This window comes from Capra hircus, chromosome 19, assembly GCF_001704415.2.
Source record: "Capra hircus breed San Clemente chromosome 19, ASM170441v1, whole genome shotgun sequence".
NCBI lineage: Eukaryota > Metazoa > Chordata > Mammalia > Artiodactyla > Bovidae > Capra > Capra hircus.
The window spans coordinates 55,893,133-55,916,685 of record NC_030826.1 but is presented as its reverse complement, the minus strand read 5'-3'; the positions used below and the strand labels follow the sequence as shown (position 1 = coordinate 55,916,685).

The 23,553-nt window shown below is 48.6% G+C and overlaps 2 protein-coding genes across 4 annotated transcripts in view; one reads left to right on the top strand and one right to left on the bottom strand.

The window, feature by feature from the left end:
• RAB37 (RAB37, member RAS oncogene family) overlaps positions 1-23,553 on the top strand; it is a 67,604-nt gene that overhangs the window by 15,908 nt on the left and 28,143 nt on the right. The window lies entirely within an intron of this gene.
• On the bottom strand, positions 3,719-21,757 carry CD300LF (CD300 molecule like family member f). Of its 3 annotated transcripts, none has more exons than XM_018063864.1 (7): positions 21,611-21,757; positions 11,031-11,363; positions 9,554-9,653; positions 8,201-8,313; positions 5,814-5,836; positions 5,371-5,520; positions 3,719-4,905 (listed from the first exon to the last, which is right to left on the bottom strand). In XM_018063864.1, exons 1-7 carry the CDS (start codon positions 21,651-21,653, stop codon positions 4,687-4,689), a joined length of 981 nt encoding a protein of 326 aa, XP_017919353.1. In that variant the 5' UTR covers positions 21,654-21,757; the 3' UTR covers positions 3,719-4,686. The 3 variants fall into 3 exon arrangements, with proteins under 3 accessions (XP_017919353.1, XP_017919354.1, XP_017919355.1); XM_018063865.1 differs by having other exon boundaries at positions 9,554-9,599; XM_018063866.1 differs by having other exon boundaries at positions 9,554-9,581.

Sequence of the window (23,553 nt, the reverse complement as noted above, 5' to 3'; positions counted from 1 at the left end):
TGCACAGACCATGTGAGCACCAGCCCTTGACAAAGCATTAGTCAATTCGTAGGAGGTCTATACACATAAATCCATGTTGGCCCAAAGTCACCAATTGTCCTCATGGGAAGCACCGCCTACTGTTCTGATTTGGGGCACTCACATGTCCTTTCTTTTATGAAACTATGGTCATAACAGATGGTTTAGTAGAAACTGTCTTAACTCTTTTTTTTTTTTTTTTTTTTGGCCATGCCCTAAGGCATGTGAATATTAGTTCCCCTCCCAGGGACTGAATCCTATAATGCAAGTGCCAAGTCTTAACCACTGGACCACTAGGGAAGTTCCAAACCAATCCCTTTCTTAATCAACTTATTTCAGCAACCAACACCTTTCAATCTCTTGGTGAGAATACTGTCTTTGTGCCTGTGGCGACGGGTAGATTCTCTTGAAGTTTCCCTTGCTTCTGCTCTTCACGCATCACCCATTGAGATACATGTTTAACAAGAGTCAACTGCATCCAGCCCAAACCTGTTTAGGCCGGTCATACCTGTGAATTATAATTATGCAATTTGATGAATTCGTCCATGAACAAACCAATTAAGGGTATAAACAGAAACAGTATTGACCAATGGCAGGGAGTGTAAACAAAAAAAGTTATTTCTACAAAATTGAGGCGACATCCCTGGCAATCCAGTGATTAAGACTCCAAGCTTCCACTGTAGGTGGTGTGGTTGGTTCAATAACCCTGCAGGCTGTGTGGTGCGACCAAAAAATTTTTTTAATTTTATAAATAAATAAATAAATCGAGTGTTTTAGAAAGACTCAATTAAAGCATATCGTTTTTTAACAGCAAATTAGAAATGAGGGAGAAGACTATAAAATATTCATAATGAAAGCATACAAATGAAAAAGGATTTTGCAATCGGATTGCTTCATCAGTATCTGCAATGTCTTGCTCTATGTCAGGGAAACTGGAACTAGAAACTCCAGGACCAGACAATGTGTGTAGTTTGTGCAGAAAAGGCGATTAATCCCTTTTTCTTTTTCAGCAGATTCATCAGCAAAGAAAAGGCTTAGATCTACATCTTGACACTGTTAATAGCCAATGATGACACATTTAGATATTTTGAGCCAAAGAAAGCATTTAGAGACAGAATATATCTTTTGTGTGATTCCTTGATAGAACCAACTTTTCCAGTAAACAGACCATTAACAATTCCAATTACACTGGATAAAAATACACCTACTTGGTAAGATAAAAGCCTGACCGCTATATCAGTCCTTCCTGGTCTAAAAAGTTCTTATATGTGAGGGACCGCCCTGGTGGCCCAGTGTTTAATTCTTCCGCTTCCAAGGCAGGGGATAGGGGTTCCATCCCTGGTCAGGAAGCTAAGATCCCACATGGCCCATGGCCAAAAAAACCAAAACATAGAAAAGAGAAGCAATATCGTAACAAAGTCAATGAAGATTTTAAAAACATAGTATGCTTCTTAACAAGTCTTGCCCTTCTTTAAAAAATAAATAATCACTGATGCATGAAATCAACTGATTTTAGCTGCCTGGCCCTTCCACGATCCAGTGGCTATGAACTCTGTTTTCAAAGTATCCAACAAAGGTGGCCTTCAGCACCACTTCAGTCTATATATATTTTTTTTTTTTTTTTTAACTTTTTGACCATGCTATACAGCATGTGAGACCTTAATTCCCCAACCTGAGATCAAACCTGCGTTGGAAGCACAGCGTCAGACTGCCGGGCAAGTTCCAATCCAACGTATATATATTAATGGTATATGACTCTCAATTGACCCTCAGAAGGGCCCGGTCCATTCAGAACAGACCTGTGGTTGCCAAGGAGGAGGGAGGGTGGGAGAGGGATGGACTGGGGCCTGAGGTTAATGCAAACTCCCACAGGATGGGCAAACTGAACACAGGATGGTCCTGCTGAACGGCACAGGGAGCTGTATTCACTATCCTGCGACAAACCACAGAGAAAAGGATATTTTAAAAGAATATATATGTATAACTGAATCACTTTGTTGTACAACAGAAATTAACACTGTAAATCAGCTATACTTCAGTTTTAAAAAAAAGAAAAGTGGCGGGGGCAGGGGGGCTCTGTCTTCTGAAAGCCAGAAATACACACGTATTCTCAAAAGGAGACTATCCAAACCCTCCAGTGTTTTATAAAGTGGAATCTTTAAATATTAATGACTCAAAAACCAAAGGAGGGTAACTCCAGCACCATTGTCAGGCTATAAATAACTGGGCACTCAAACGGAACTGAGTGCTTAAACATCTTGGAGTTTGTCCTGACAGAGTGTGCTTTCCTGGGAAATGGTAACTGCTGCCCTCACTCGGGCCAAATGAGGCTTATCTGAATTTTCTCTCCCTTGCAACCAAGGTGCTAGTCCAGAACCCAATGTCTGCCGCAGCAAAGTCTCTGTGGAGCAGCCGGATACGGCTGAGACAACACCAAGATGGTAATCTCTAAACATTAAGAAACGGTTTCCTTCGGCCCTCTTGCACATGTTTGCCTCCCTTCCCCCACCCTGACCGTTTGCCCAGCGTGCTCAGGCTTGAACAAATTGGGCTGGATTCAAGACAGATTCCTGCAGTCATGACCCAACCCCGGAAGAACCGAAGTGCCTCCTGTGAGGACCGCCACTCAGAAGTCCTCTGCCTGGCTAGCTATAGAATGGACTGGACAAAGTTTACAAATATCAGGGCCTAGTCAACTCCATCTCTAAAGACACGAAAAGGTCCCTTTTCAGAATGCCATCCATCCAGATGACCGGAATCTGGGATAAAAAAACTTTATATCCAGCTATGTATCTGGTAGATGCCTATTTTAAAGGTTGACTGAGGTAATTAAAAGTTAGATGGACAGGAGAAAGGCCAGTGAGGACAGAGCAGGGCAAGTCAGGGGAAGAGTAGCCAGAAAGAGGGTCCTGGGGCAGACCCAGATCCACGGGTCCCTGGCCCCAAGCAAAGAGTGATCAGGCCTGTGCTTTAAGGAGATCCCTCTGGCTGCTGGGAGGAGGATGGACTCAGGGGCAGAGAACAAGAGGGACTCCAGGCCAGGGACTGGACTAATTTGGCAACCATGGAGATGATGAGCTGAGGCAGGAGTCAGGATTCCAGAGAGAGTGGGGTCGGGACCCTAGAATAAAGCAGTAAGTCTGGCATCTGTAATATATACATTTTTTAATTTGGCTGTGCTGGGTCTTAGTTATGGTATGCAGATCTTTGATGTTTAACCGTGGCCTGTGAACTCCTAGTTGTGGCATGTGGGATTTCATTCACGGACCGGGGACCAAACCCAGACCCCCTGCGTTGGAAGCTCAGAATCTTAGCTACCGGCCCACCAGGGAAGTCCCAGTCCAGCATCTATAGATACTCACTGACTACCCCTGTGTACGCGCACGCACACACGCTCACACACACTGTCCTCTTTATACACAGAGTCCAGGTGGTGGCCCAGACTCTGGACTCTGGAGCCAAAATGCCCAAGTTCAAATTTCAATTCATCACTTGCTAGGGGTAAAACTTGGTATGTCACTGACCATCTCTGTACCCAGATTCCTCGTCTGTAAGGTGGAGACAGTAATGAAAGCATCTTCTTAGGGTTGTAACGAGGAGTAAATTAGTTACTGCAGGTAAAGCATTTAGGGACGAATGCCTGTCACCATAGTATATTTTTCCTATTGCTCCTGTAACAACTTACCACAAACACAGTGGCTTCATGAAAATAATAATTTATTCTCCTGTAATTGTGGAGGCCAGAAGTAGGAAATCAGTCTCATTGGGCTAAAGTCAAGGTGTCGGACAGGCTGACTCTTCTGCGCGCCCCAGAGAAGGCTCCGTTCCTGCCTTTTCCAGCTCCTGGAGGCTGTGGCATTCCCTGGGTCCTGCCCATATCGTCCTGACCTCTGCTGCTACCACCATCACCGTCTTCTTCTCTGTGACCCTCTCACTTCCCTCTTATAAGGACCCTTGGGCTTATACTTAGGGCCCAGCTGGATAACCCAGAATAATCTTCCCATCCCCAAATCCTTGACTCCATTACATCTACACAGTCCCTTTTGCCCCTGAAGGTAATGTTCCCAGGTTCTGGGGATTTGGATGCAAATAACTTCAAGGACCATTATTCAGTCCACTGTTCATGATAAAGTGAAAGTGTGAGTCACTCAGTTGTGTCCAACTCTTTGTGACCCTGTGGACTGTAGCCTGTCCACGGGACTCTCCAGTCAAGAATACTGAAGTGGGTTGCCATTCCTTTCTCCAGGGGATCTTCCCAATCCAGGGATCAAACCAGAGTCTCCAACATTGCGGGCAGATTCTTTACCATCTGAGCCAAGAGGGAAGCCCACCACCCATGATAAGCAATAAATAGAAGTGAATTACTGTTATTACCATTATCATCCTGCTTACTCCCTCAGCAGCTCCAGATTGTATCCTCAACCCTGTCTCAAGCTGTGTGGGAGAGAATGGGATGTGGAAAGACCCCTGTCTAACTCTCAGAAGCTCCCTGAGACCAGACCCCAAGCCATCAGACCAGAGCTGGCCATGATGCCAGCTTCATCAGTCAGAGACCTCAGTCGCTGGCTGGTCCCCTGAGGGGACAGAAGGGGCAGAAAGCAGATGAAAGGAGCAGGAAGGTACTTAGAGGTCTCGAGGGGGCTCAGAGAGGGGCCTCTGGGGCTGAGGCTAAGGCTTTCTGACGGTGCTGTACTCCGTGGACTTCTCGAGGATCCTGCTGGGAGGGCGGGTATTGAGATGCTCCATGTTGCTGTAGGTCGGCTGTTCATCCGAGGTGTCCAAAGACAGAGCCGCGTAGGTGATGCTGTCCCTGGAAACCTCAGCCTGCAGCGAAGATGTCTTCGGGGTTAGAGGGGTGTAGGGGATGTTGTCCCTGAAGACGTCAGCCTGCAGTGAAGATGTCCTCGGGGTTAGAGGTGCTGGCCGCAGGCTGCCCACCCATGGAGGAGGCCTTGGAGGACCCCAGGGAGACGGACCCTCCAGGACTTCTGGAGGCTTCTCCCAGGCCCTCCAGCCCCTCCTCCCTCCACTCAGCCAGGCACCCTGAGCTCCAGCCGTAGGAGAAGGTGCTCTCCCTCAATTCTGTGCCAGGGCAGCACATTTTGCACAGAATACTGGGTCACTCGGCCGCACCCAGCATACGGACCGTGTCTGACCGGACTCTGAGTCTCCAGTGCTGAGGTCTGGTATGGAGGTGATGCCAGAGGCCAAAAGCCCGCACGGGCTCTGCCAGCCAGTCTTTCGATGGCTGCATCTTTGCTCAGCGCCCACCTTCCCACATGGGCGAGAGAAAACCCATCCTCAAAGGAAGAGGCAATGGCGGGTCTGGTCCGAGCCCCACCAAGCACATACCGTGTTGGCATAGTCCCCGTCCCCTGAGTAGGCCTGGGGGGAGGAGGGGGCCCTCTCAGAGGCCTTCTTCCGGGAGGAGCCAGAGGGCTTTTCAATCTGCTGCAGGTTCAGGTCTGCGTAGCAGATGTCGCTCCCCGGGGGCTGAAGCACCTAGGAGACGAGACTCGGGTTCCACAGAGGGACACGCGGCTCCCAGCTTCCGCTGCAACCTCCACTTCCTCTCAGCCTCCCACGCCTGCCCCCTCCCAAGCCCCCTCCCTTCTTGCTGATTCCAGCATCTTCCCGGGCCCCTTCCCAGCCCTTGCAGCTGGGTCATGAGCATACAGGCACTTGGGCACAGGGATTGTCTGAGGCACTTGGGCCTCGGTGCTCCTGGGAGATGGAAAACAAGAAGGGGGGCAAGGTGTCCGGTGTTTCTGTTCTGACCTCGGGGACTCTCTTACCTCCACTGGGGATGTCCCAGCAGCTAAAAGACAAAAACAACCAGAGTTAGAAAGCCCATTCAGAGACTCACCCGTGCCTCCAGGTCTGGGGAAGAAATGAAGTGAATTAAGCTTCAGGCTCAGAGAAAAGAGTGAGTGTGTGTGTGTGTGTGTGCACGCGCGCGTGCGCATGCACGCTCAATCTCTCAGTTGCATCCAACTCCTCACAATCTCATGAACTGCCGCCCTGCCAGGCTCCTCAGTCCATGGAACTTCCCAGGCAAGGATACTGGAGTGGGTTGCCATTTCCTACTCCAGAGGATCTTCCTGACTCAGAGATCAAACCCGCATCTCCTGAATTGCAGGCAGATTCTTACTGCTGAGCCATCTGAGAAGAGACCTGGTTCTAGTTTTCATCCCTCAGATGACAAATAAGGAGACCTCGGTCCATCTATTCCCCGCATCGCAGAACTGTGTGATCAGCCAGCTATCAACTCCTCTGGGATTAGGCTCCTCCTATAACTTCTGGAATTCTGCCTGTAACTCCACCGTTTCTCAACCTGCCTGTCGTCTTTCACGGGTCAACTCAAGTCACACCTACTTTCTGCAGCTACCCAGGCTCTCGAATCCCTCCCTTGCCAGCTCCCAGGGTATTTGATTTATGTCTGTCTCATCACCCTTCCGTGGTAAAGAATTCACCTGCCAGTGCAGAAGACCCAGGTTCGATCCCTGGGTCGGGAAGACCCCTTGGAGAAGGAAATGGCAACCCACTCCAATATTCTTGCCTGGAAAAATCCCATGGACAGAGGGGACTGGTGGGCTACAGTCCCTGGGGTCACACAAGAGTAGGACACAACTGAACGACTAAACAACAAAAAGACGACACCCTTGTCCCATTGAATTGTGGCCAGCCTTCGGGTGGGATGTGGGCTGCTAGTGGCCGAGCCTATTCTGTGCTTTCCCGGTGCAGGCTGTACCAGGCGCACAAGGGCTCCAGCAGTACAGCTTGCTCATGAGACAGGATTGTTCTAAGCTGCTCTCCAAGTGAAGCACTTGAGCTGAGTCAACACTGTATGGACCAGCTATTTCTTTATCTCCCTGCCATCTCCTGCACCTAGTTTTGGAGACTACAGAGAAATAATATAACCGCCCCCTAGCCCCGGTTTTTAGGGGGAACAGAATGTATTTAGGTCACAGACAATACATTTGGGACAATATGATGAGCCAAGAGTTAGGCTCCCTTCTTCCCAAACTACAAGATTCCCCAGGCTGTTGTGGGGGCGGGGGGAGGTGAGGGCAGCGTTGAATAGGGCCCCGTGAGAGCTCGGGTCCTGCTGGATTCCAAGAAGGAGAAGGTGCAATCATTTTAAGAATGTGGAAGTGGAGCTAGACAGGAAAAGGGTTGGTCGAGGCCAAACCTCGTGACTGACAAGTGCAGACTCGTGAGCAGGGGCCCTTCCCTAAAGGGTAAATTTACATAGAACATGGAGGGTAGCTTAAGAAAAGGCTGGAGAAGAGGAAGAGCAAAATCAGGCCTGGGGTCATCCCCGGTAGCTCAGTGATAAAGAATCCACCTGCCAATGCAAAGCCCCATGAGTTCGATCCCTGGTCCCAGAAGATCCCACATGCCTTGGGGCAACTAAGCCCATGCATGACAACTGTTGAGCCTGTACTCTGGAGCCCATGAGCCACAACTACTGAAGTCCTCACGCCCTGGAGCCCGTTCTCAGCAACAGGAGAAGCTACGCAGTGAGAAGCTTGCGCGCTGCCGCTAGAGAGTAACCTCTGCTCGCCGCAACTAGAGAAACGCCTGAGCAGCAACGAAGACCCAGCATGGCCAAAAGTAAATAGATAAAAACAGGAGTGGCCACCAACCCTTCTGAGGAAATCCAGAGGACTGTATGCGTGTGACCGAGCACGCGTGTGCATCCACGTGTGGGCGGTGTTTGCGCATGCATACGTGTCCATGGGCTCATGCGCCTGTGTGTCCATTGACTCGTGTGTGCATAACTTCCTGAGGGTGTCTCCCCTGCCCCCACGTCAACTCAGTCCCTCCGTGACAACCACAGCAAGTGGTGGTCAAGACTCGAAAGGGTGTGGGTGCTCTAGAAGGGCTGCCTGCCTAAGGCCACCGAGAGTCAAATCAGGAAATGGACCAGGAGGCAGAGCAAAGAGGCAAGAAGAACAAGGAGGGATGTTCAAGGCAGACCTGACATTGAAAGCTCCTGGGCTCACCTCCAAGCTCCAGCCCCTCAAACCGCCAGCTGCTGAGGCCTTCGGGACAGCAACCCTTCCGGAGTCTGCGGGCGATCCATGGGTCCGAAGGCTCCGGGATGACCACGCGGGTCGTCAACCCCACGCGCTGCTACCCAGCCCAGCCCACCCCAGCCTCAGCCCGGTCTCCTCACCTTTCTTCAGTCTCTTCGCCATTCTCCAAGCCACGAGCGAGGCCACCATGAAGAGAAGCAGCAACACCGCAAAGATGAGAGGAAGGAGGACACTGAGCCCCAGGCCATCGTTGCTGGAAACGACAGAGGAGGCCCCCGTGGTCGACCTCCCCCCTTGACCTTATCCCACCCACCCGGGGGCAGAGATGGCCACACACCTTTAGACCTTCCAACTGCAGGGTTCTGGTTTCCAGCCTAGGAAACCCCTACTCCTGGGGGCCCTCAAAGATTTTTTTTTCCTTTTCTTGGCTGCACCACAGGGCTTATGGGATTTTAGTCCTCTGACCAGGGATTGAACCTGCTCCCTCCACAGTGAAATCATGGAATCCTAACCACTGAACCACCAGGGAGTTCTCCAAAAATGTTTTTTTAATATTTCATTTATTTGTGCTGAGTCTTAGCTGCAGCAGGCAAACTCTTTATTGCAGCACATGGGATCTAGCTCCCTAACAGGAATCAAACCCAAGCCCTCCACATTGGGAGCACAGAGTTCTAGCCACTGGACCACCAGGGAAGTCCTGGTTTTAAAAAAAAGATGGGAGAGGACTGTTCCACACGGTGTTTCTGTGGGTCTGCAGGCCAAACAGAAATTGCATGGCAAAGGCTCTGGAAAGTCTTTCCTATTTCTCTGCTTGCCCCCCGTGCAGGCTGAACAGCGTCCTTCACCCAGTAGTTCACTCAGAACCTGAGATCCGTTTGGAAGTAAGATCTTTGCAGAGGTCGTCAAGTTAAGACGAGGTCATGCTGGATCAGGATGGGCCCGAGGCAAGTGACTGGTGTCCTTATTAAGGATAAATTTGTCATCCAGTGGCTAAGACTCCTCGCTCCCAATGCAGAGGGGCAGGTTCAATTCCTGGTCAGGGAACTAGATTCCACAGCTGGCAACTAAGAGTTTACATACCACAACTAAGACTCAGTGCAGTCAAATAAATTTTTTTAAAAGTGGGGGGGGGGGGCGGAAATTGGGGCACACAGACACACAGGGAGAAGGCCATGTGATGTCAGAGGCCAGGGTTGGCGTGATGCTGCCACAAGCCAAGGAATGCCCAGCTTACCGGCAGCCCCCAGAACTGAGGAGACTGGCCTGGGACAGACTCTACTTTAGAGTCCCAAGAAGGAGCCAACCTGCCCACACCTTGGTTTCATTTCTGGCCTCCTGAGCTGTGAGAGCAAGTGAGAGGGGGCCCTAGCATTCTTGAGCCCAAGAGTGCAGAGACAAGCTCTGGCTGGGACCTGGGACTACAGAGGGTGCCTCCTTCCGAGGAGTTTGGGCCCAGTGGTTCATGAGGAATGGCAGCCTCAGAGCTGGCTTACCTGTCTTTGGAGTGGTGGCCGGTCACAGCTGAGGAGCGAATATTATCTTTTGTGTTGACAGTGGAGGTGGTAGGAATGGTGGTCGGCACTGTAGTTGGTGCTTGGCACAGAGATCAGGTTACACAGCACTCTGCCTGCTCACCGCCCACCACCCTACACATGGCTCTGAGTCTGGGGCATGGGGGTTTGGGGAGTATGGGCCTCCCTGCCCTGAGGATTGATGAGCATGAGCCTCCCTATCCTGAGTGTCTGGAGCAGGGCCAAGGGAGGGGCCAACAGCCCAGACTGCTTATATCTCCCTGGCCTCCAGGAGACTCAGAGCCTCAGAGGCAGTGGGGCTGGCACAGGTCCAGGGAGGTTAGAGGGGCCCAGGGTCGCCTCAGGCCAAGTGCAGCTGGAGGGAGCGGGATTCAAATGCTCCAGGTGCTTGTGACGGGGCCATGGCCGGTGCCTCCCCCATCTACTTATCCACGAGGACAGGAGTAGAATGGGGGCTACCAGGCAGCTGACACAGCCAAGATCTGTGAAGTCAAAGGTCAGGAATGGTAGCCTAAGCAAACTCCCAAGGCCAGGAAAAGCCTGCACTTGGAGGACGTTATTAATCACCCACGATGGGGAGAGTTCTCAGGAATGGTATCAGGATTGAATGAGATGACATAGCTATTGTACTTTGCAAGTATAATGAGCCTCACAGGTTCCAGGTGTGAGTGGGGGGGCGGAGAGGGGCGGTCACTGTTGACTGTCTACCCAGCCCCGCTTCCACACAGGTGCCCCGTGAGCTGGTGCCATCTATCTGAGGATCAGCAGAAGCAGAGCCAAATAGATAAGTTATGTCAAACCAAGATCACTGAGCTAACATGCCCAGGAGTGTTTGCCTTCTAGAAGGATTGAGGAAGAGAGTGTTGTTCAACTTAAATGTATAAATGGTTCCTGATGGGGTTTCATGCATCAGAATTGCAGCCTTCTGTCTGTGGAGCCCTGTCTAGACCCCGACATTAAGCACAGCATCCCCCACTGGGCTGGGACTTCCCCCTGAGATGGGATATGGAACACACAGTGGGAACGGCAGCTCTGAAGACCCAACCCTGAATTCCAGAAAGAGCAGGAACACCCCCAGGGGAGCAGGGGTCCCAGGAAAGCACTGGCAGGAATCGGGGTCTCCAGGTCCCACAGAGGAGGGCCCCTTGGCCCACAGACTGACACGGGGACCACCACCTTCATCCTCTTGGGAGCAGACTCGGGCACTGACTGTGCGCAGGGAAACCGGCTGCTGGGAAAGCCTGATCCAGCCCAGAGGTGGCCCTGGAGCCAGGAGAGCGTTGAGGGGAAGCCCAGCCACTCCAGCCCACGTGGTCAGCAGGGGCTCCGTGAGCCCTCAGGACTCCCCCACCCCTGGGACATTCCCTCTGAGGGACAGTTGGGTCCCTGGACAGAGCAGGCCCTGAAGAGACACGTCCACACACACACATAGTCTTACCTGGGTCAATGGTCACATCAACGTCGTCCCCCAGGTCGACTCCAGTTCTCTCAATCCCACACCAGTAAGCGTCTGAATCGTCTAGCCTGAGCTTCTCCATGGTCACGGTGAATGAGCGGTCTTTCCAGTTGTCCTTGATGGACACGCGGCCCTGCTTCACCTCCTTCTCTGATCCAAGGTTCGTTTTAACAACAAACCGACAGCTGCTCCAGCCAGCCCCCCGGCACCACCACTTTACATAGGGCTCATACCCACGGTCGTATTGACACCGCACAGTCAGTGAGCCCTGCTCCACACCTCTCACTGCTCTGGGACCCGAGATGGCAGATGAGCCTGGAAACACAAATCCATGTACGTGTCACCTCCCATCCTGGGGGCAGGGCCACAGCCTTCTGCATTGTGAATCGTTCAACCAGACCCAAGGGCCTCCTGAGCTGAGTAACAGTCAAGGAAGACAGATCAAGACGGACTTTTTGTCCTTCAAAATTCTAGCCAAAGCCACCAAGAAAATCCCATGAAAGCAGAACTACAGATCTCAATGAAACAAAAACATTGACACAGAGCAAGAGTACCTTCCTATAATTAACCCCTCTTCCCCCCTCTGTAGCCATTAAGTCTTTCCATTTCCAGTAACGTCCATTTGCAGCCATCCCTGTGTTATTCTGGTCTGATGGGGAAGAAAGAGCAAAGGACCTATTTGCACAGATGATGACTCTGTACTGTCGACCTCAGGATGCCCAGGGGAAACATCCTCATCACCCAGCTCTGGAGAAACTGTTCCTAATTAGAAATGGTTCTAATTATGTCTACTGGTTCTATAGTAAACCAGCCTGGTAGGAAAGTGAAAAAGTGAAAGTGAAGTTGTTCAGTCCTGTCCAACTCTTTGCGACCCCATGGACTGTAGCCTACCAGGATCCTCCATCCATGGGATTTTCCAGGCAAGAATACTAGAGTGGGTTGGCATTTCCTTCTCCAGGGGATCTTCCCGACCCACCTTTGAAATTGACCAAAAGAGTAATGCCCATCAGTTTCCCGGTGCTCTGGAATTTTTATTACCCAGATCCCATTTCTTCCCACTGAATTGCTTTGGCTGCTTCATCAAAAAGCAAATGTGTGAGTTCTTTATGGATGTTCCATTCTGTCCCATTGATCTATCCTTGCGAAGTTCCAATACTCTGGCCGCCTGATGCGGAGAGTTGCCTCATTAGAAAACACTCTGACGTGGGGAAAGTTTGAAGGCAAACAGAGAAGGTATCAGCGTAGGATAGATGGTTAGATAGCATCACCGACTCAGTGGACATGAATTTGAGTGAATTTCAGGAGATGGTGGAGGACCAAGGAGCCTGGTGTGCTGCAGTCCATGGGGTCACAAACAGTTGGACACGATTTAGGCACTGAACAACAACAATGAGGCGAATCCATACTGTCTTGAATACTACAGCCCTGCAGGAAGGCAAGGATTATAGAGAAAAGCAGCAGCATTTTCTGATATATACGATTTTCTTGCTCTTTCTTCCATTTCCTCATCTTTGAAAGATCGGAGATACAGAGAAATATTTCTTTACTAAGGAAACAACACCTCAAGCATCACGAAGAGTGGCAGCTGTCTCTAGCACTTGGTGTCAGAACCTGGGAAGTGGTGAAGAGCTCAGCAGTCTGGAGAGCAGACGCCCCTGAATGGGGTCGGGGTGGGGGGCACTTGTCCCACTGTCCTCATGCAAGAAGCAGGCGATGTGGTTTCAGATCTTTACACTTTTAAGGAGTAGCTCAAAATCTGGGTGAAATCTCTCTTTGAAACACCAGCTTAAATAGAAACAATAGCAATCTAGCCTGGGCCTCCCAGACCCATCTGCTGGCAGACCAGTTGTGTTCTGCTTAGGGATATTTTAGAGCACTAAATCCATGTATTAGAAAAGTAAAGAGGACTTTAATGTATCAAACATTTATTTCAAAAGTTAAAAAACAGAAGGAGGAGTAAGAAGAAAGAAAAAACTAGAAGAAAGGAAATAATGAAGGTAATAAAAATTAATGAAGTAGAGAGGCTTTCCTGGTGGCTCAGTGGTAAAGAATCTGCCTGCCAATGCAGGGGACCCAGGCTCAATCCCTGACCACAGGCCACATGGTCAACACGCATTTGATTTTCTAAAAACTCTTCACAAATTAAGAGTAGAACTTCCTTTATCTGATCAAGATTATCGAGTAAAAGCCTCAGCAAATACCGCAATGATTGTGAGATATTGGTGTATACTTTATAATCGTCAACCTGGACACTAATTCTGTATCCACTTTTCTGTACGTGTTACCCATCTGTACAGGTTATTTTCTGAAATTCTGACCAACGTAGTGAGACACAGAAAAATATAAAATATATCATTATTGGGGGAAAATAATAACATTTAGGGGAAATATTTAAATCTTCAATTTAAAAGGATTTTCACTTTTAATGGAATTCAGTAGAGTGGCTCAAAACACAATAAATGTATTAAAAATCAGTGGCTTTCCTGTAAACCACTAACAAGTAATTGGAAAACAAAATGGGAAAGTGTTCATTTACAATAACAATAAAAGTATACTAAATACCAAGGAATAGCTTGAACAGAAACAATTAGGACTTATAGAAAAAAATCATACACAAACACTTTGAAATTTTCTTGACTGACATAAAGGTTTACACATAAAAGAGCTATATTATAATTCTGAATGAAAATGCTATATATCGCAAAAATTTTCTTCCTTCCCAAATACATTTAAAGATATAATTCAAAAACCCCCAGAACATTTTTATAACACGTATATTTTTTCCCAATAATCTCTGTCTATACATAGGTGTAGTATATATGTGTGCGTGTATATATATGTCTATGCATGCATGTGTAATAAATATTATATGTAATGTATGCTAGAGGTTATCTGAATAAATGAAGAGACAAGAATTTTTAACATCTGAAAGTTGAGCAATGAGTAAGGACTTGCCTGCCAAATATTAAAATGGTATCAGGCCTAATAAAGAAGCCACCTTGGAAATCTAACAAGACTAGGTGAATGCCTCAGTCGAACACAGTCAAAAGCCTAAAAGCAGACCTAGTCTATTTAAGAATTTTATATATGCCATAGAAAACTATGGCAAAAGTGAAAACAAATTAAAGAATCTCTTGATGAGGGTGAAAGAGGAGAGTGAAAAAGCTGGCCTAAAACTCAACATTCAAAAAACTAGGATCATGACATCCGGTCCCATCATTTCATGGCAAGTAGATAGGGAAACAGTGAAATCAGTGGCAGATCTTATTTTCTTGGGCTCCAAAATCACTGCAGACAGTGACTGCAGCCACAAAGTTAAAAGATGCTTGCTCCTTGGAAGAAAAGCTTTGACAGTGTATTAAAAAGCAGAGATATCACTTTGCTGACAAAGGTCTGTCTAGTCAAAGCTATGGCTTTTCCAGTAGTCATGTACAGATGTGAGAGTTGGACCTTTAAGAAGGCTGAGTGCCAAAGAACTGATGCTTTTGAATTTTGGTGCTGGAGAAGACTCTTGAGAGTCGCTTGGACAACAAGAAGATCAAACCAGTCAATCCTAAAGGAAATCAGTCCTGAATATTCATTGGAAAGACTGATGCTGAGGCTTCGATACTTGGACCACCTGATGCAAAGAGCCGACTCATTGGAAAAGATCCTGATGCTGGGAAAGATCGAGAGCAGAAGGAGAGGGGGACGGCAGAGGATGAGATGGTTGGATAGCATCATCGACCCAGTGAACATGAGTTTGAGCAAACTCCAGGAGATAGTGAAGGACAGGGAAGCCTGGGCATGCTGCAGTCCATGGGGTCACAAAGAGTCAGACACAACTGAGCAAGTAAACAGCAACAATATAGAAAACTAAAAGGGTAAGCAGGGAAGGGAAGGGTTAGGGCACAACCCTCTCCTGTCACCTCCCAGTGTACTCCATTAGGTAAATATAGAGAGACTAAGGAGGTCAGCATAAAACAGGAAAGCATTTCTAAAACTGGAAGAAAATAGAAGTGAATGTTTATAAAATTTCTAGATGACAGGGAGCAGTTTCGAAACTTGAAATTAATGAATGACAGGAAACGAAGAGTCAGTAGGGAATCTGACTACATGCAAAGACAGCATGTGGACATACCAATTAAAAAAGACTGAAAAGGCAAAGAACAGACTGAGAGACATATTTAGAACAAATAACATAGAAAAGGATTAATGGTGTTTCTCTTTCAAGATTTTTTTACGTGGACCGTTTTTAAAGGCTTTATTGAATTTGTTACAGTATTGCTTTTGTTTTATGTTTTGACTTTTTGACTACAAGGATGCTCCCCGACCAGGGATCGAACCTGCACTTGCTGCCTTGGAAGTCAGAGTCTTAACCACTGGACCACTACTATTCCCAATAGTGTCTCTCTTGATTAAGCACGTATAGAAGAAAAACATTTAAGACTCCATTTGGAAAACTGATGAGAGATAAGAGGCAAGTCACAAAGAAGAAATTCAGTGGCTAATAAAATTCAAGTGTTCGATTTAAACAACGTAACAAACAAGAAATGTGGAAGACAACACCACTTTTCACATATCAAATCAACCAAGTATTGATGACTGGCATTTTGCTGACTGAGGCCAGGTGGTCCAGGCACTAGGAGAAGATGCTGGAAGGAAGGTAACTGGTTTAAACACACAGAAAGCCATAAGGCAGTTTCATGTGTCAGACACAGGCATGCCCTTTGCTCCAGTAATGATACTTCTAGGATTTAGTCCTCAGGAAACAATCGGAGAGGCACACAAGAAGGGTTGCACAAAGATTCATTACATAGTTAGCAAAAATAAAGGAAACAAAACCCACTTCCATCAATCGGGGAAATAAGTACACAATGAAATAATGCAAACACTGATAATGAGGCTTAGAAATATTTTTAATTATGTGGAAGATTCTCATATGAAGTGAAAATTAGGGTTTTTAAAAATCATATACAGTATAATATCAACTAACTTTTTAAAATGCATAAAAAAGATCAAAACTAAGCTAGAATGTAAACAACTGGTTGCCTTGAGCATTCAGACAGACATGAGGTTTTTTATTTTTCCTAATTCCTCATTTTTTATGTACTTCACTTTTTTTTCCCCTGTACTTTTCTAAGTATCAATAACAAGAACTTATTACTTTCAAAATCATAGAAAAACAAATGCCTGGACAGGGCTGTTTAACAGTATAGTGGGCCGAGTAACAACCCCTAAAGATGTCCTAACCCCCAAAACCTGTGAACACAATTAGCCTTACATGGCAAAAAAGGTCTGTGCAGGTGTGATTGAATTAAGCAAAGTCCTTATCAGAGGGAGGCAGGAGGGTCAGGGTCAGAGAAGGAGAGATGACCGTGGAGCAGGGGCTGCGGTGATGTAGGGCCACATCCCAAGGAGATCGGGCAGCTTCTGGAAGTTAGAAGAATCAAGGGGTTGAATTCTCCCCCTAGAGCCACCAGGAGAAATGTTTTCCTGTTGACTCATTTTAGACTTCTGATCTCTGCTGCTGCTGCTGCTAAGTCATGTCAGTCATGTCCAATTCTGTGCGACCCCATAGACAGCAGCCCACCAGGCTCCCCCATCCCTGGGATTCTCCAGGCAAGAACACTGGAGTGGGTTGCCATTTCCTTCTCCAATGCATGAAAGTGAAAAGTGAAAGGGAAGTCGCTCAGTCATTTCCAACTCTTAGTGACACCATGGACTGCAGCCTACCAGGCTCCTTCGTCCATGGGACTTTCCAGGCAAGAGTACTGGAGTGGGGTGCCATTGCCTTCTCCGTTCTGATCTCTAGATGTAATATTCTAAGCTTGTGTTCTTCTAATCTCCTAAGTTTGTGGTCGTTTGTCCCCGAGCCCTAGGACTCTAACATAGACGGCCGCCTCATCTTCAGTTGCTACGCCTCTAATGGCTTGTAGAGCGTTTAGTTTTGGGCTTCCTTGGTAGCAGTGGTAAAGAATTCCACTTCCTTGAATTGCAGTGGGACATGGGTTCAATCCCTGGGTCAGGAAGATCCTCTGGAGTAGGAAATAGCAACCTGCTCCGGTATCCTAGCCTGGAGAATACCATGGACAGAGGAGCCTGGTGGGCTATAGTCCGTGGAGTCCCAGAGAGTCAGACACAATTGAGAGGCTGAGCAGGCCTGCACTGACCCTTGAACCATCTGTCCACTCCCTTCTCTCAGACCCCTCTTCGGGGTGCCCACTCCCCATCAACCTTGCAGAGCACTGGCTCTGCTTTGGGGAACCGTCCTGGCCCAGAGGCAGCCCGGAGCTCCAAGAAGCAGCACCTTCACTGGGCATGGCTACTCGCAGCCTGGAGGATGGAGAATAATCCTAGATCAGGTGGAAACTGAGCCGCAGGGAGGGAGGTGACTGACTCAGTGTCAGTAAGTGACAGGCGGGCCCGGAGCCTGCCTCCAGCTCAGCAGGGGACATCAGCTAGTCTCCACTCTGGGTCAACACTTCTGGGGTCTGGTCCACCTCCACCACCACTTACGGTGAGGCTCAAGTGGGACAGGCAGGTAATTTTTCTCTGAAAAGAGATGTTGTTATTGTTGCTTAGTCGCTAAGCTGTGTCCAACATTTTTGCGACCCCATGGACTGTAGCCCAATAGGCTCCCCTTTCCATGGGATTTCCCAGGCAAGAATACTGCAGTGGGTTGCCATTTCCTTCTCCAGGGGATCTTCCCAACCCAGGGATCCAACCCGCGTCTCCTGCATTGGCAGGCGGATTCTTTATCACTGAGCCACAAAAGAGAGTCATTGAAAGTCTTGCTTCTCACAGAAAATGAATCGCTATAAAGCCTAGTGAAAAGTTTCTGGGCTGTTTTCTGCATACTTTTGCAACAGTGAGCTCGCGAGAAGAAGGAAGCAGTGCTGGTTAAACGTGTTGCTTGTGATCGGAAGTCCTATGGTTGAGGCTGGTCACAGGTTGGCACCAAGGTTCGCGCTGGCGACTAGGTTCTTATCAGCACACAGCTGTGCCTGTTCCACTTCAGACAAACATTCCTGCTCGGTCTTAATCCCTCCCAAACCGTGTACACGCATGCACTACTCTCACATCTGCCAGCCATCACGTTCCCCTGCTCCAGATGTCAGGGGGAAAAACAAAACCCTCTATGTGCCTTCCTCAACCTTGCTTGCCAATTTGTCCCCTAACTTCTCACCCCAGATCTATCTCCTCTGTTTCCACACCGAAACTTGAGGCTGAGCATCCACAAGTCATCTCCAGCCACCCACAAGCCACATGTCTCTCTCCTCCTCTAAGACCTTTTCCCCTAACAAATAAAAGCAACCTCCCCACCAGTGGTTCAGTGGGTGAAGAATCAGCCTGTAACGCAGGAGACAGAGGACGTGGGTCAGGAAGATCCCTTGGAGGAAAAAATGGCAACCCGCTCCAGTATTCTTGCCTGGAGAATTCCCTGGACAGAGGATCCTGGTGGGCTACAGTCCATGGGTCACAAAGAACATATAGCACAGAACCTCCCAATCAGCCCCAACAGGAGTGTGTGGGGCCTGTAACAAAGGCCTTCTGTTCCTCAGATGTACCAAGGTCAAGCTCATTTCCATAGGAGAGCCTTGCTGTCCCTTGTGCCTGAGAAACTTCCTCGATCTGAAGTACCTGCTCCTTCTTGTCCTCCAGGTCTCAGCCCAGGTGGCTCCCTCTCAGAGGGCTCCTTCCAAGCCCACCCATCGAAAGCACTCCCCCCGCCCCCTGAGTCGGGGCACGGCACTTAGCTTTGCTCGCAGGATGCATCGCTGCTTATAAGTATCATTCTCATTTCTACGCCTGATGGACTGAATGATCAAAGCAGACGACGCAAAACAGTCACAGGTCACAAAGGACTATCTGGTTGTCGTGCCTTCTGCAGCCTCAGATCCAAAGGCGACCACAGAAAGTTTTCTCTGGAGACCATAACTGCTCCTAACTCTCCTCTCTGCTCTTTGATTATTTTCTTATTGAGATATAATTCACACATCACGCAGTTCACCCTTTTAAGTTGTACAGTTCAGCGTTTTTGTGAGATACTCACGAAGCTATACAAACATCACCACTAATTCCAGAACGTAGTCATCACCCTAAGAGAGACCCCGTATGAAGGAGTCCCTCCCCCCTAACTTGCTCCCCAGCCCCTGGGGACCAATAATGTACTGTCTCTATGAAGTTACATATTCTAGACATTTCATATGCATGGGATAATACAACATACACCCTTTTGTGTTTGGATTCTTTACCAAGCTTAATGTTTTCCAGATTCATCCAGACTGTAGCACGTGTCAGTATCTCCTTCATTTTCATGACTAGTGCACCGTGGTATGAGTACACCAAGGTTTAGTTTATCCATCCACCAGTTGACAAGCACTTAGACTGTTTCCGCTATTTAGCTCCTATGAACTATGTTGCCATGAACATTTGCATACACATTTTTTTTACATGGACGTACGTCTTCCATTCTCTTGGATATATACCTAGGAGTGGAATTGCTGGCTAGTGTGGTAACCACATGTTTAATATTTTCATGAATGTCAAATTGCTTTCCAAAGTGGCTGCACCATTTTACAATCCTGTGAGCAATGTCCTCTCCAGGTAATGTTAACAGCCTCAATTGTTTGATTCTATGAAAGTAGAAGGACAAAGATTCTAGGGGGTGAGGTGGGTTGGGCATTATAGCAATCACTGTTCCCTGTCCATTAGAGGCATTCACTCATTCAACTAATACTCACTATTTGTCTTAACTGCACCTGTCCTGGTTGTAGGCACAAAAATCCCGGCCCTCCTGAAGTTTATATTCTATCAAAGTAAGGGAAGGGAGAGGATAAACATGGAGAAAAGTAATGCAAGGGAACTGCTTTTTTTTCTTCTTCTTTTTGGCCACGCCGTGTGGTATGTGGAACTTCCCCAACCAGGAGTCCAACACAAGCCCCCTGCAGTGGAAGTGCAAAATCTTAACCACTGGACCATCAGGGAAGTCCAGAGAATGGCTATTTTCATTAGGGTCATCAATGATGGCTTCAATGAGAAGCAAAGACGGGAAGGAACTGAGGACTGGAGCCTTGGCTCTCTGAAGAAGAGCACTGTGCGGATTGAACATCAAGGGCCGAGGGCCTGCGGCGGGAGTGCGCCTGGCATGGATGGTCACAGAACATCCAAGAGGCTGGGATGGCTGGGGTGGGTTGAGCCGGGGGAGCAGAGTGGCAGAGGAGACTGGGAGACGGTGTGGAGGGAGACCCGGATGGTACCACCTGGTAGCCTCTGTAAGGACTTCGGATTTGTACTCTAGGATGGAGGTCATTGGACGGTTTTGACCACAGAAGAGACAGGATCTGGCTTACATTTCAAAGGCTCACCATGAGATACGAAAGAAGTGATGGATGCCCCTGGGGTTCTGCCCAAGCACCTGAAAAGATAGAGTTGCCAAACACAAAGATGGGAGAGAAAGGATTTTGACAGAGGAGATGTGGTCAGGCCACACTTGAAATGTCAATATCTGGGACCTCCCTGGAGGTCCAGTGGTTGAGGTTCTGTGGGAACCCAGGTTCCTTCCCTGGTCCAGGAACTGAGACCCCACAGCTCAGGGCATGGACAAAAAAAAAAGAAGAAGAAATGTCAACATCTGAGTGAAGAAGTCGAATGGAGAGCTGGATAGAAGATTCTTGAGTGGAGGGAGATGTCCAGGCTCGGGATACAAAAACAGGAGTCATCTCAGAGAGGAGGTGAGATCAACAAGAGGCTGACTCTAGAGACAGAAGGTGCTCAGACACTGAGCTCTGCAGTCCCCCAACCTGTCCAAGCCAAGAAAATCCCCTTGACTTTTAATCACAATGAGATCCATGGGACTTCCCTGGCAGTCCAATGGTTAAGACTCACGCTTCTAACAAGTCTTAACCATGGGTTCAATCCTTGGTTGGGTGACTAAGATCCCTTGTCCCATGTGGCATGGCCAAAAAAACAAAAAGGTCTCCATCAACTTCCAGTTGACTTCAACCCTCTGTCTCTGCTCACATCCTAGCCCCCTTTTCCTCCTCATCTTACCACGCTTAGCTTCTCTCGACCTTTCCATTCTATTTCCTTCTTCCCCGAAGAACCATCTCTTCCACTCCATCAGGCAAATCCCCTGCTTCCCTTCCTTCCAGGTCCACCTCACCCTCACCCCTTCTCCAGAGCCTTCCCTTGCTCATAACATTTTCTGGAATGTGAGAGCAGGGGTGCATACTCCCCGTCTCTCCTGAGCACCCAGGGCGCCTCTGCTTCTCCCCCACCAGTAGCGGCCACCAGTCTGTCCATTCTGAAGGATCAGCCCCCAGAGGTCGGGAGTTATGCCTGGTGCTGGCTTCATCGTGAAGACCACGCTCCACCTTCCGCGTTGGCCTTGTGGGCCCTGAAACCCTGAGCGCAGGGTTGAGTGGCTGAAACCCACGGGCTCACGACTGGGAGGAACTGCTTAGAAACAGAGCTGGTGCCTCAGCAGGACGCCTTGCTGAGCCCCCTCTTTCCTCTGCCAGCAGCTTCCTCCCTCCCCATCAACTTTCCCTGGGCGAACAGGCCCGGCCCCCGCTCACCTGAAAGCCGGAGCAAGAGGCAGAACAATGGCAGCAGGTGCATTGTGTCTTCGCACGGCTTTAGGCGCAGCGCGTCAGGGAGAACCAGCTGCAGCCTCCTTCGCTTCCAGCCCTTCTGCTTTTGCTTACTCTCACTCTCACACTTCCTCCTTCGGTCCTTTCCCACTGGCGAATGAGATGAAAAGCGGAAGGAGGCAGGATGGGTGAAATTTCAAGGCCATGCAAGAAGCGATCGTGAATAAGCTTTTGAGAAATACCTCCCTGGCCGGAGGCTCGATGGGTTCTCTAAAAGGAGAACTCTGCTCCTTCTCAGCCTTGAAGGTTGCAGACCCGCTGGGTCTGAGCGGCTTTTACTCAGTCCTTCTCCCCTGGTGGGAAGATTGGGATAGGGGGAGCCTGGTACCCGTGGAGAAGTTGTGGAGAGCCAAGACTGATGGACACAACAGCCTACACGTGGGATTTCAAGCATAGCTGAATGCTCAGGAGCCCAGAAGCTCAGGAATTCTACTTAATCACAGTGGGGCTTGGGCCAAAGTCACAGGAGAGATTCTAGATTCCAAGCTAGACCAGAGATGGGAAGCAGAGGGTGAGGAAGTATCAAAACCCAGACAACTGGGACTTCCCTGGTGATGCAGTGGTGAAGACTCCAAGGTTCCAGTATAGGGGGCAAGGGTTCAATCTCTGGTTGGGAAACTAAGATCCCATGCGGCTCATGGGGCAGCAGAAAAAATACTTTAATAAATAAATTAATTCATTTAAAAAAAAAAACAGAGTACCCACTAAAAGAAAAGGGCTCAAAGAGAGGAATATGTGATCAGGGAACTCCTGGTGCAGTGGGCAAGAGGGGCCCCTGAGAACATACCAGAAACTCTTATCACTGTGCCCAGCTTACAAGGTAAGCATCTGTGAATATCGATTCTAGCCTGAATCCTCCAGAAACTTGTCAGTTATACCTTCCAGAAGAAACCAGCTCATTGTTCATAGCTAGTCACCCCCAGCACCTTACCCCTCAACACACGCTTTGCAATGACTACTTCTCGCAGTGGAAATAAAGGATGCGCCCACCAGCTTCCCCCACTGACTCCCTTTCTTTCTGACAACTCTGTGTTGACAGAGTTGTCATCCTTCCCTCCCCTTCCCCTATCAGAATCCCAGCAAGACCTGGGATGAAGCCTGGAAATTAGAAAAGTACCAGACCTTTCTCAGATTTTGTTCCTGGAGCTTCCTTTGCCGTGTGCCCCACATACCTGGTGATGTCTTGGGGAGCAAGTGTGTCCCAAGGAGAGATCTGAGCCCCTCCTGTCCTCAAGGAGAGATCTGAGCCCCTCATGTCCTTATCAGGAGTGACTAGGTGTCAGAAGGGTTATTTGCACAGGAAAATGCAGCAGCTGATAAGCAAGGGTTTTCCAGGATGTGGCCAGAATTGGCTTCTCACATTACACCCTTCCCAGTGGTCAAGTCAGGTCAATGATACAGAGTGAGAACTCGGTCAGCCTTCTGTCCCTACCCTACCGCTCGGCACAGCCAACCTCGGCCTGTGACCCTGAATAGCTATCCTGAGAGACATCTGGTCTCAGCAGAGACATCATTTGGCTTCCAGGGCAAATGACCAATGAGTTAAGTAAGATGGGGCACCCTGGAAAGCAATGCTTTGAGGGATATGAGGTGATCTTTCCTTTCTCGGGCACAGTCAATAAGAAGCGAAGAGTCTCTGAGCTGCTCCAAATTTCAGCCTGTGTCCTGACCCTCTGATCCTGGGCCTTCCTGGGTCAGAAACAGAGATTCTGCTTGGAATCAACCAAAGAGAATTCTCTGGAGACATCCCTGGTGATCCAGAGGTTAAGACACCTTCCACACTTCCAGGGAAGATGCCAATTTCTTTGTATCTTGATTGCGGTAGTGATTACATTGGTATACACATTTGTTAAAACTCTTTCACTTAT